The sequence below is a fragment of the Aspergillus lentulus genome (assembly GCF_001445615.1).
Source record: "Aspergillus lentulus DNA, contig: Alt04, strain: IFM 54703, whole genome shotgun sequence".
Taxonomy (NCBI): domain Eukaryota; kingdom Fungi; phylum Ascomycota; class Eurotiomycetes; order Eurotiales; family Aspergillaceae; genus Aspergillus; species Aspergillus lentulus.
The window spans coordinates 3,550,558-3,562,963 of record NW_028322122.1 but is presented as its reverse complement, the minus strand read 5'-3'; the positions used below and the strand labels follow the sequence as shown (position 1 = coordinate 3,562,963).

At 47.7% G+C, this 12,406-nt stretch overlaps 5 protein-coding genes across 5 annotated transcripts; 1 reads left to right on the top strand and 4 right to left on the bottom strand.

Annotated features, from left to right (window-relative positions):
• Window positions 1-594: 594 nt before the first annotated feature.
• Window positions 595-1,459, bottom strand: ALT_2421 (ankyrin repeat domain-containing protein; the record flags this gene model as incomplete). Its single annotated transcript, XM_033562837.2, has 3 exons — window positions 595-621; window positions 790-1,346; window positions 1,429-1,459. 3 exons carry the CDS (start codon window positions 1,457-1,459, stop codon window positions 595-597), a joined length of 615 nt encoding a protein of 204 aa, XP_033418728.2.
• A 1,621-nt stretch (window positions 1,460-3,080) lies between these two features.
• ALT_2420 (ATPase) lies at window positions 3,081-4,661 on the bottom strand (the record flags this gene model as incomplete). Its single annotated transcript, XM_033562836.2, has 1 exon — window positions 3,081-4,661. The coding sequence occupies one exon, from the start codon at window positions 4,659-4,661 to the stop codon at window positions 3,081-3,083; it is 1,581 nt and encodes a 526-aa protein (XP_033418727.2).
• Window positions 4,662-5,837: 1,176 nt separating this feature from the next.
• Window positions 5,838-6,998, bottom strand: ALT_2419 (uncharacterized protein; the record flags this gene model as incomplete). The annotated part of the gene is made up of 1 exon (XM_033562835.2): window positions 5,838-6,998. One exon carries the CDS (start codon window positions 6,996-6,998, stop codon window positions 5,838-5,840), a length of 1,161 nt encoding a protein of 386 aa, XP_033418726.2.
• A 1,679-nt stretch (window positions 6,999-8,677) lies between these two features.
• ALT_2418 (DUF2461 domain-containing protein) lies at window positions 8,678-10,658 on the bottom strand (the record flags this gene model as incomplete). Its single annotated transcript, XM_089599339.1, has 6 exons — window positions 8,678-8,866; window positions 9,303-9,356; window positions 9,454-9,594; window positions 9,644-9,867; window positions 9,998-10,171; window positions 10,217-10,658. 6 exons carry the CDS (start codon window positions 10,656-10,658, stop codon window positions 8,678-8,680), a joined length of 1,224 nt encoding a protein of 407 aa, XP_089456485.1.
• A 565-nt stretch (window positions 10,659-11,223) lies between these two features.
• On the top strand, window positions 11,224-12,076 carry ALT_2417 (glutathione S-transferase; the record flags this gene model as incomplete). Its single annotated transcript, XM_033562833.2, has 2 exons — window positions 11,224-11,787; window positions 11,879-12,076. 2 exons carry the CDS (start codon window positions 11,224-11,226, stop codon window positions 12,074-12,076), a joined length of 762 nt encoding a protein of 253 aa, XP_033418724.2.
• Window positions 12,077-12,406: the final 330 nt, after the last annotated feature.

The window sequence follows — 12,406 nt, the reverse complement described above, 5'->3', positions numbered from 1 at the left end:
CTGTTTCCAGTAACAGGCGAAAATCTACTAAAGGGGCCCATATGCTTTCCACTTCCTCCAGAAGTTATCTTATTACAGCAAACTAAGTTCCAACATTCTACAATGGTGAAGATTCCTCCTGACAGGTAGCTTGTCTACCTAGCTTGCCAGCGCATCTTCCGCAGTCCTAACGCGCAATTACACAGGCAGACAAAGATAAAGAATCTTATTCAACAAAATCAGCTGACCCTTAGAGGACTAATAGAGAGCATAATATCAACAGTGTTTGTCAGGTGGCAAAGTCCCTACTTGAAGAATAAACTTTTAACTCTAAAAGCCAAGATGAGGTTCCCGAAGCTCTTTGATGCGTCACCTGCCCAGAGCACAGATTGAGCAGCATCTAAGGCAGAGGCTGCACAGGAGATCACAGCGAAGGTTGGAAGCAAACCAGAGCCAGCAGTGCATGATTTGAACTTGTCAACTAAGAATAATAGTAACGAGGACTATCAAGAAAGAGGTATAGTGGTTGAACAATATATAAGCCTACCTTGTGGATTATATTAACTTCTGGAACCATTGTTTCCACAGAGCGAATTAAAAGAGGGCCAGTCTCATTCAACTTTCTCGCTTTATCTTGTATATCTGACATATCAGAGCCAGCATCGCATAATGACCACTATTCAGACTATAGTGGAGGAAAGATGCTTTGAATATGCAAAGATCCATGCTGGCTCCCCTGTTAATCAAAAATTCCACCATAGGCTCTAAGCCTCGTCTTGCCACCCTCTTGCAACGCCGTATATTTTCAACCCCAATCATCGTATTTATAATTGCCACATGAGCCAGCAAGAGCTCAACAATATCTTGATCACCGTTCTCCACTGCGGCTTGGAAAGCGTTCCCATAAGGCCCACCTTCGAGATTGACGTCTGCACCGTTATCGAGCAACATCCGTATGATGTTCTCATGGCCCTCTTCGACAGCTGCTTGGAGTGCGAAACCGTATATACCACCTTTAGTATTGGGGTCTGCTCTATTTTCTAGCAGTAAGCCGGTGGTACTTTCGTCACCATTGACGGCTGCAATGTGGAGAACGCCTGCCAGTTCGCCTCCAGTTCCCTTGGGATCGGCTCCGAGCTCAAGAAGACATCGTATTAGGGTCTCGTTGCCCTTTATCGCAGCGGCTTGAAGAATGTTACCTTCGTCTTCGCGGCACCCTTCATTCACGTCGCCACCATTTGCGACCAATATGCGAATAACGTCCTCGTAGCCGTTCTCTGCTGCTGCTCTCATGACATGTGCCGGCCGTAGGGTAGCGGCTTTGCAGTTAATGGTGAGAATGCCGGCACATACAGTGGTGAGCAGTTCTGGGCCCGTCAGCACTCTACAAGAAGATGCAACGACTTGATAAATGACTTCTGCGCCAATGATGTCCGCGACTTCGCTTACTGTAACGGACCGTCTGGGAAAAGCTACCCATATTTGCCAGTTCTTCTTTCTTGTTTTTCTTGCTTGTATCTTTATTGTTTCTCTTGTTCTTTGACTTTCTTCTTTTTGTACTTGATCTCTTTGTAAAGAGCACCGAATCCAACTGAGTCCTTAGCTTTGTTCTTCGAATACCACAACTTAATCTTCCCACGTACCTCCATTAGCTGAAACGAGAGGAAGAAGCTCTGGTTTACTAACTGCAGCCCAGTTCTTGTTCCATGCAAAGCTGAGTGTTGTGCCTGAAGGCTCTGCAGGAATCTCGAGGTTGACAGCCTCTTCAGCAGCACTCCCTCAAGGATAGTCGCAGTGACATTCCTAGACAATACCTCAGACTAGATGTTGACAATCGTTCTCATTATGGTTTTGTCAAAATCAGGGTCTTTACCAACACCATGGTAGAACTCTTCACGCTTAAAGATGCATTTGTCTAGTGAAAAAGCAATCCGAAGCTGTTCATTTGGCTGACCTCCTCATCCACCCCAGAAAGGACCTAATGAATTGGTTCCCTACTTTTTCTGACTTCTGCATCTTTTGTTGATTCATAACACCAGCAGACATGCTGCTTTGATATATGTGCTAGAGATATGAGAGCTGTTAAGTTGATAGTTTTACCTCATTATGCCCTATGAAATGAGGGCGTCTATGTAAGTGTGAGTAGTCACTGCTTTGCATGCAGAGGGAGACACATTAGTAGCAATGTCCGGTATGTCTACGCTGGCTCTTCCTTCTAATTTCTCCTAATTCTCTCACATCAGAATTTAGGTTTCAGGAGATTAATTAGTGGCCATCACTTTGCTGCTTGAGCTCATGCATATGCTATGTAAGTCACACACCTTGAACATCCATGCTTCGGGGAAAGCATAGGAAAAAGGTACCTTTGTCTTCTTGCTTACTAACTGCGCAGCATGAGAAGCAGCATGCACATAAGTGGGAATCCTAACCCAGTCAGGGGCGCATCTCCAAGGGGATTTCCCAGGGTGCCATAGCTGGGGAGAAACTGATCATGGCAGACTGTGGAACTAGGCCTAGGAAATTCTGCATAAGCTGGTTTTGACTCTGTAATATTCATGGTGTTCGGTTGTTATCTTCCTAGTAATACATTTCTTACTATTTGAGTTGCGTGGTAGGAACAGCATTGTCACTTTTCCTTGCAGTACTATGGTACATAGTAGACCCGGTTTGTCCATATTGGATGCTCATCTTGTGATTTCCATAGCGGGCTAATAGCTGGCTCAGAAAACCCTAGAGTAGTTGTTTATACACCATCTAGCTATGATGTCTAGAAGCCTGTGGAAAATGAGGCAATAGGCAAGTTAGAAGAGCGAATATGTTCTGTGTCTCTTGACCAGTCACCTCATTTGCACCAGATTTGTACACTCATATGGTTGTTATCCAAAATGAATACTCCGATCCTAAAAAACGGCGGAGCATCCTCTATTGAGGTGAGGGTTTGCATTTGAACATTCTGTCATATTCGGAGCTCATTCCCGCCGGATTATCATTTCTCGTATTACTTTCCCACATAGAGCGACTGGCCCATAACACGTCTAGCTAGTATCACCAACGAAAATTGCTACGTTATGACCTTCACAATTGTTCGTTGCAGCACTCAACTAGTATTCGAGATCTGGATCTTTCTGGAAGAGAAAGTCTGTATCTTCGAGGAATTTCCGTCCTTCCAGGCCGCAAGGAAGATATTCCTGCTTCACGACACCATCGAGATAGTCCAAATTATACTTATAGCATTCGACGCCGGCCGCTTGAAGCCGTGCGTTGCTTTGCTCGGTTAGATGGACAGGAATAGGCAAGTCCTGCATCCCAGGCTCTTGTAACGCGGCGAAAGCATTATTTAGGCCCCGATAGGAGCGCGTACTCTTCTTCGATAAGCACATCATCACAGTAAGCTGAGCGAGGGCCGCCCGCGCCTCTGGGAGGCCCAAAGTTTCAATGGCCTTGAACGTTGCCGTTGCCTGAGGCAGTACTGCATTGTTCGCAAGACCAATATCCTCAGACGACGCGACAACTAGGCGCCTGGCTATGAAGAGAGGATTTTCTCCTGATTCAAGCATGCGCGCAAGGTAATATAAGGCCGCGTCTGGATCGCTGCCTCTGACAGACTTGTGAAATGCGGAAATGGTGTCGTAGTGCTGGTCTCCGGCGCGGTCATAGGCAAGAGGTTTCGTCAAGGACTGCTTTAACCGCTCTTTAGTCATATTTGGTCGTTCGCTTAGATGGTACGCGAGATCCAGTAACTCAATAGCTGCTCTGGCGTCCCCATCAGCAAGGCTAGCTAAGAACAGCAGTAGCTCGTGATCAAGAGACAGTGGAACCTCGGTCCCCTTCATAGTCAATTCCAGCTTCAGGGCCCGCTCAAGAAGCCTGTAGATATCAGCGTCTTCCAATTTGGGCAATGTAAAAACCCTGCACTTGTAGACCAGAGTGTGATGGAGGTTCAACGACGGGTTTTCCGTTGTTGCTCCGACTAAGATTATTGTGTCTTCTTTGACAGCGTCCACGAAGAGTCGTTGCTGTTGTCGCGACAACCGATGAATCTCGTCACAGAAAATTATCGACTTCCTCTTCGTGGCCTTGAAGCTTCTCCTAGCTTTGGATAATATATCTTCGTATTCCTTCATGCTCGTTGTAACACTTCCAATCTCCACAAAATCCATATCTGTCATCCGGGAGAGCGCCCTGGCAATTGTAGTCTTCCCTGTGCCTGACCCACCCCACATAATAAAATGCGAGATATTGTTCTGCTGGACCATTTCATAGAGAGCACCGCCGGGTTTGACCAGGCTCTGTCCAACAACGTCACCGAGGTTCGTTGGCCGAAGGCGCTCCGCAAGTGTTGCATTGTGGTTTGTCCAGCCACGTCCATTCAGCGTCTTCTTCAACCCCGGGCCCAAGTTGGCTGTGCTAACTGTCTGAAGTCGCTTTGAGTCCCGTTCGGCTTCGGGGAGGGCTCTTTTGACAGGTATTTTTAGGTGTGGATAAGGTACTCCAGGAGTATTGTTGGAACCTTTAATCTTTGAGGTCGAGTAGGTTCTGGACGAATAGGCAGGTCTGTTGCTTTTTGAACCCGATGCTGGCTTCTCCTTGTCATTTTTGAAGAAATTTGTACAGTTTGACTCGATGTGAGGGTCTATCATGAAGATAGAGACGTCCTTCTGACACAACGGACACCCAACCATGACTGAAGAACTTGAGCCTGACTGAGGCCGGATTAGGCATCGTACATTCCAATAATCTTCCAATCTCTCGGGGGAACAGGAGTGGTTGGAGTGATCGAGAGAGCTTTGTTTCTGGGCGACAGACGAAGGAGACTTGGGAAGGCAGTCACAAGACGTCTAAACATATGCAGGAGCACAATGGACACGCCCTTTCAAGAATCTAAGCGTGGTCGCAGTAAATGTACGGAGATCATATTCATCGTCGATACTTTCGCCACCCCTCACCAGAGTAATCAAGCTCGAGTTGCCACGTTGGGAACTGTTTGGCGGCATCCGTAGTATGATCTTCACCAGAAATTGAGATGCCATACCGGCGTGGAGTCGTCACCGAGGGCTCAAAATAGAAGGATGATGGCTTCTACGTAGTTACTAAGCCCTGCATTAACCGAGAACTATCTAGTCAAGGCTAAGGGTCGCATGTCCGCCGAAGTAGGAAATTCCAGTGGGTCTGAAGGTGTCGCTCCGATGGTCCGAGTTATTAGTCCAATATTTTCGGACGAGCTCCTCATCCAATCAAGAATATTCGGTGGGGAAAGCGCTGCGGCCTAGTATTCTGGACCAAATACCGAAATATCGTCCGTGCATATCAAATGGGATATTACCAGCAGCGGAAAAGAGCAGATATGTGTGTCTTAATGCGTTTGATTTGGTGAATATCCGATTCTCTCTCTATGCCGTTGAAACTGGATCCCAACCACCTGTAAATGGTGCAGACCGTCCTGATTTACGTAAAAACATGGCATTGCGCTTGCCTTGTTGCTTGCGTTTTCCTAAGTTTGATAACACCTCCTCCTTCTGCCTTCAAGTGGTGTTTATCGAGTAGGCTAAAGCCAAGCTAATTAGGACCTTGTTGGAATTTATCTCTAGCTTGTTGTTCATTATTGTGGAACCTAAGAGGATTAGTCTTTCACGTGCTATAGTTGAAAGTGGTCTTTAGTGCATATTGAAGTATCCTGATATAACCTCGCAACTGGCTGATCCCTGACTTCCTATCTTTAACAGTAAGGCTGCACCAGCTAGACCAAATATTCTATACTCTCGGCTTCATTGTTACTGATAGGCTTTTATTATTTAGGATATATGGTGCCCAAAACAGCGGCGCTGATCTGACTACATAGGACTGAGTTGTTGGACCCGTCATCCTAGAAGCAACCGCCATCCTTTCTGCAGCATGTAACGCACCCAGAAACATGACTTGCCGCTATCGTTGGCAGCCCAGAGTTCCTCAAGGAGTTGGAGAGCATGGAGATTTGCAGGTAGCCGGTTAAGGGAGTACACCGCTCGAAATCTCTGCCGAACCTGATCCCGCAAACCGGGCTCTGATGCGCCCAGTTCGGACCCAGCGGTAAGGAGTGGAAGAGACTGGAAATTCAAATGATTAGAGGTTATGGGAATTTGAAGGAGACCTTGGACGGTTTCTATAGCGTAATGATGGATTACAGCCTCCAAACTAGACTCCTTCAAGGCCGGATTTGTAAAGGAAGCATTCCATCCAGTGATTCGATAAAGAAAGATGAGGCCGTGCTTGCGTAAAGCCTCGTAGAGGAGGTCCAAGGCAGGGATTGCAGAGCACGCGCTCCACTTATAGAGCTGCTGCTCCAGGATAGCCTCTCGAGAGGGATTGCGTCGCTGCGAGTGGATGACTTGCCGACAGTAACGACCCACGTTTGCCAATATGAAGAGAAGCTCCGTGCAGGATCCGTACATTGGATGATGCCAGAGACCCATTCTCTGCACGGCGATGGCAAACTCTAGCGAGTTCAACTGCTGTTGCTCGTCCGGATCCACAAGAAACGCAGAACACATATCCGTGTAGAGATACATCCCGAAGCACAGCCGTGGAAGGCAATCAGGCTCAGAAAGAGCGGACGTGTCTTGGAGCATTCTATTGATCAGAATCCGTGCTGCAAACAAATGTTCCTTCCCAAAATCTGTCATGTCGGAGTCGACTCCATGCGACAATGCCAGCAGCATGGCAGTGAGAAGAGATGCTCGCGGCGTGGTCTCCACATGTTCCAACTCCTTCCGGAAGGACACCAAGGCTTTGCCTCTCTCTTCAAGGGCAATAATTGGGGCTTGCGTAGGGAAGTATTGCTCATGCTGGGCGCTAATTGACTGGATGATATGTACCAGTGCCGAGGATTTTGTAATGTATTCCAATGCGGGGAACGAATAAGGATTGTCGTCGGGGTCAATTACCAGCATCTGACTTACTCTTTCCAGCCAATACTGGAGGAGCCGTCGGTTGATGGTCGCTTCCACCTGCGACGAGAACCAAGGCGTCTCGCACTGCCACATGGTCAGGCGAGGGGCTGACGAGCAGATTAGGCCCTTGCGCAAGCAACGCAAGCAGACTGGAAAGGTCTCGTCACATTTCACTCGTTTTGCTTTGCATTGTTGACAGCCAAGTTTACTTTTCGATCTCCCCTTCGATGCAATCGGCTCAGGTGGTGGTGTGTATCCTGGGAAACTAACAACAGGTTCGAAACGCACGCGAAAGAAGGACATTTTTCATCCCTGGGATTTCTATTTGCTTGAGTATTAAGATACGAGTTCTGTTGGTCTTTCTGTGATAGCTAGATAGACTGAGAGACAATGGAATGATGGAAGCATGCCTCGAAAACATTTTCCGTTGGTGGCCCACATTTTGCTCCTTGAGTGAAACTGCCAGCCATGCCAAGCCCCTAGTAATCTATCAAACCAATGATATCCAGCCATCGAAGAATTCAAAGATGATTGGAAGAAGAGTTCACATTGCCAAGCATTTACTGAAGGAAGATTGACGAGACGAAAGGACTAAATAGAGAACTCCGAAGCAATAAGCATTAGATATTCAACCCGTGTCTTTAGCAAGAATCAGAGGAATCTTACTTGTCTTTTCATGTCTATCAGTATTCGCAATTCCTACACTCAGCTGACGGCCTCCCGATAGCCAACAGAAACAATCCAATAATGCGAAGAGAAAATAACGAGTACAGGCAGTTTGGGATGAGTGGCGCCTCAGACTCAAACTCAGAACTCCCATTCTAGCCCAGAAAGGCAAGTTGGATGGGTCCGACACGCGTAGGTAGCCAACTGCACCCAATGAGGATGCCCTCAGTGACTAGAGAGCGACCCGAAGAAGTCATGGCCGCCCGAGCGAACAGCAAGTGGGATCCCTCTTATCGTGCAGATTCAAGCCGCTCGCGATACCTCCATCTTCTATATACGGCCTGATGGTGGCTAAAGGCTGATGCTGAAGGGCGCGGTTTAGAACTCCGCAATGTTGGTATTCTAGGCTCGACGGCGCATATACCAGAAGGCCAGGGATGGATTCGATGTTGTTGTTAGAGTCAGCCCCTGCATTGATAGTAACTGGGAATTATCCTTAGGGGTTAGTCGTTTAGAGAAGCGGTATGCATTTGCATGGATATCTGGTCCAGCCGCACTACCCCCACTTGACCTTCCTTTTCTGGTTCGAATCGCAAGGCTAAAGCGACAACACAATTGATTGTACATGCTCATATAACCAGTGTGCTTATTATATATATAACATGGACGTGGCCCCTCGTAGAAGTAGGATTTGGTTGATTACCCCCACCGGACGATTAGTAAAGGACCCTGGCCATGAACGCCCTCACACCTGATGCTGCGACCAACCTGTCACAATTTGATAACTTTTGTGATCCTCACCACTGTATACAAGAGCGTGCACAACCACGAAATCGCAGTAGATGTGCTTGCCGTACTTCAACAGTGAACGGGAGCAGTCTGTATTCAATCTACCAGGGTCACCCTGGAGCGGCACTTAGCGGCAATAGAGAACGTGAAGCACTTACCCAAGAGTCCATTGTACAGTCGGCCCTGACTACCACTGATGTTTGCACTTTGTCAATATGTGCAGTTGGGCCAGCTTTTCCCGGCCGACTCGATTCTCCCGTGTCCATTAGCCAGGTTAGAGGCAGGGGGCTCGGTTTCCACCAGGCGGCGGGTTCGTACTACATGGATGGGATGATCTTGTGGGTCCTGTGGAGGAGAGCTATCTGTTGAAGAGCAAAATCACACAGGTCGACCCCAGCCTTGATTTCCGCCTCGTTGTCCGTGATGGGGAGCATGATTTTGATCACTCGGCCAACATACGGGATGGGTGGTTGCGGGATGCAATTCAAGATACGGTTAAGGCGTGCCTGGAGTGAGAAATCTTAGTAGGTTTTGTCGAGCTCCTGGGTAGCACTTAAAAATGCCAAAGGACTACAGGTATTAAATTAATACTTTGTCATTCAAGGTAGCTGTTTGCTTGCCTTAGGGTAGGAATCTGCCGCCGCTCTTTTGGTCAGTTGTAGGAGTATGTGCACAAGCCCGTCGGACATAGCTTGTGCTGAAGTCTAATTAAAGTCTAATCTATACTTATGAGGGCAAAAGGCGAGAATAATGCTACAGATTCTGTTGTGAGAAGCTCGGCAGGCACCACGTATTGAAGTCTCAGACTGATAGTGAGCTGAATGCCCGGATGTTACACAGTAGAGTGGAGAAAGATTTTGAACTTGAGCCGCCAATTAATTCTATATTACTTGCGACATAATACCTGTAAAGCCGACCAGGTCATTAAGATAAAAAACAAACCTCGTCCACAGCCGCGGCATGATAGAGTTGCGTCGGGTAGAGCAGCCAGCAGTCCTTTTCAGGATTCGTCATAATCAGGCATAATAATAGTATTGAGAAACGTGACCTATTAATAGTAAGCCGAGCCCCTACAAAGCCAAACACCACTCACAAATGGTTGCAGAACACTGATGATATTAATTATCGTCTCCTGACCATCTTCGGCAGTAAAGATTGCGTCGTCGACTTGTTTCACAACGTGATAATTTCGTAAATTCAATAGCTGGATATCCCGATGGTCTATAGCATAGCCCTAATCTTGTAAATCCTGGCGCGGATTTTTTCGGAAGGGGAACCCTTACCTTTGGCTTTGTCTTCAAAGCCCCTTCTTTGTTGATATCAGCAAATGCCGTCAATGCACCTTCCACTCCTCCATTCGCCTTCGGCAAGAACATGCCCCGGAAAGCCTCAGAGCTCAACACTTGGCGCCAAACGTGAGGCCTCTCGTCAATGCTTTCCCGCAATAGCTGGATGGTCGGCGGCTCAGGGGCCCATAGCCCACCGCCGACGTACGACGAACCCGGCTCTAAATGGATATAGTAGCATGCATATGGCCTCCTTCTACCTGTGCGTGAGAATGCTGCGGAAAAATGCGACTTGAGCATAGCGAACATGAGTTAGTACGAAGCCACTCGTGCAAGCAAGGGAAACATTACCAACCTTGTAGGGCCTCTGGTCCTTGCCGAAGCGAAGGTCTCGATATATGCGAAATATTACATCACTGGGTGGAAGTTCTGGGATAGTAGAGTCGAAAGCAATGATCTTGGGCGTCAGCGTCTCTATAAACGTTTCCCAATCTTTCAAGGCACGTCTGAACTCCTTATGGTGATCTGTTGGCGTCAGTATAAGCCTGTCAACCACTGGTCCGCTCTTACCCTTGAACCACGCGCGTCTGTTGTTCGCCTTGAGATCCTTCAGATATAGCAAGGTATTTCTGTGTACTTTGTAATCTGCATATTCGACTCCGTCGAGCGGACGTAATTCTTCGTAAGGAACGATCGTAACTATCCTCTCGCTAGCTTTGTCTTTGACATCTTTCTTCAAAGTGCGGATTCTGTCTTCTTCTTCTTCTTCTTCTTCTTCTTCTTCTTCTTCTTCTTCGTCGTTGTCGTCGTCTTGCTCAACTTCCTCATCCTCTTCTCCTGGTTCATAATCGCCATCGGTATCGCGAGATCGATCTTCGTCAAAATCATTCGTAGAACTGTTTTCGTCGCCGGGCAGAACTGCAACATCTTTGTTACCAGGCCTGTTAGCAATTCGCCGTAATCTGCGTAGGCCCTGAAGCGATGGTGACCCCAAACGCTTACGGGTAGGCATTGCCGTTCAGTTTCGAAGTTGAAAGTGAATTTAGGATATTGTAGCATTCGGCAGCAATGGAGCAGTCATGCTCGGGGATTCACCTGGGCGAGAGAGTAGTACGGAGTCTTGCCATGGCAACATTTATTGATAAACACAAAGCCCTAAGTGTGGAGCTGCATGTCACGGATGCGTGGTATTGTTCCGTTATGAAGTCTATAGGTTCTTTTGACTTTTGACTTATTCGAGCTAGACGGCATGTCCTTTGCAGTATACTTTGAGGTTGTGGGTCCAAAGGAATTGCCTCCACTTTCCTCTTCCGGGCAAATCGCGAGGTCTCTCCTGGGTCACATCCACTCAAAAATGTAATGATAGCCTTTAAAGGAAATTGAGATGACGTGCTCTTTCAATACGGAGTTCGCAGGCATCCGTCTCAACACCATATATTACCCACGCCCTACCTTCCCCTCCTCCTCCCCCCAAGACTTTCATCACTTTCCAGAGTTCTAATCCAATTTGAACCATCTGTTCCATTGTTTTACGTTTTTCAAACCCCCAGAACCCCCCAACAGTCAGCTGGAAAACAATGCAAACCCCTACCGGAGACAATAAGTACCATCTCATCTACTGGCCCGGAACGCCTGGACGAGGAGAATTTATACGGCTTGCTCTCGAAGAAGCCGGTGCACCATACAGAGATACTGCACAAGAAGAAGGTGGCTTACAGGTTGTACGGTCACACGTTGACAAAACCCTCATGGGCGACTGGTCTGGCCCCCCGCCGTACGCGCCGCCGATCCTGAAGCATGGGGATCTCGTTATCAGCCAGACAGCAAACATCCTTCTTTATCTGGGTCCGCGTTTGGGTCTGGTGCCCACCGGTGATGCTGTCTACCATGTGAATGCGCTGACATTGACGGCGCTCGATGGATTGAGTGACGAGGTCCACGAGTGTCATCACCCAATTGCAATGGAGCTATACTATGAAGATCAACTGGAGGAGAGTAAGAGGAGATCCAAATGTTACCTGCAGAATCGTCTGCCTAAATTTCTCTCCTACTTTGAGAGGGTGCTCAAGACCCAGAAGGCTCTGGATCAACCGTGGTTGTACGGGACGACATTCACGTATGCTGACCTAGTTCTATTCCAGGTACGTGTATTCACACGGGGGGGCTCCAGCTATTGCTCAGGAGCTCTCTCCCTCCCTCTCGTGCTGACTCTGACTGACCGTGAACGGGCAGTGTATTGATGGTGTCAAGTTTGCTTTCCCTAAGGCTGTGGGAAAGTTGGAACAGTCGGCCCAGTATGTGAACGTGTTTACACACTACGAAGCCGTCAAAAATCGGCCCCGCATTAAGCAATATTTATCCAGTGATAGAAGACAGAAGTACTCGATGGATATCTGGAGACATTATCCTGAGCTGGATAATGCAGAATAATTTTGCCTCCTATTTGCTACTGCCTACTAGCCTTTCTGTCGAGCTGGTGGTAATAACCATTGACATCAGCATTGCCTTTATTCACTAAACCGTATTTCCCTGCCGAGTTGATCAACCCCCGGAGCCGATCACATTGGATTCCATACAAAACGGCCGTTTTCAAAGACCTTGATATCGCAATAACGAAGTGTTTACGGGGGGGACTAGATCTAGACCTAGAGCATAATATCAAGTGCTAACATGTTATTAAAAACTGGAAGGAGACTTACCCCTCCCCTCTTCATCCTCCTCCTCTCTCTCAAAGGTCTTCGCGCGGCTTCTAAATCTTGA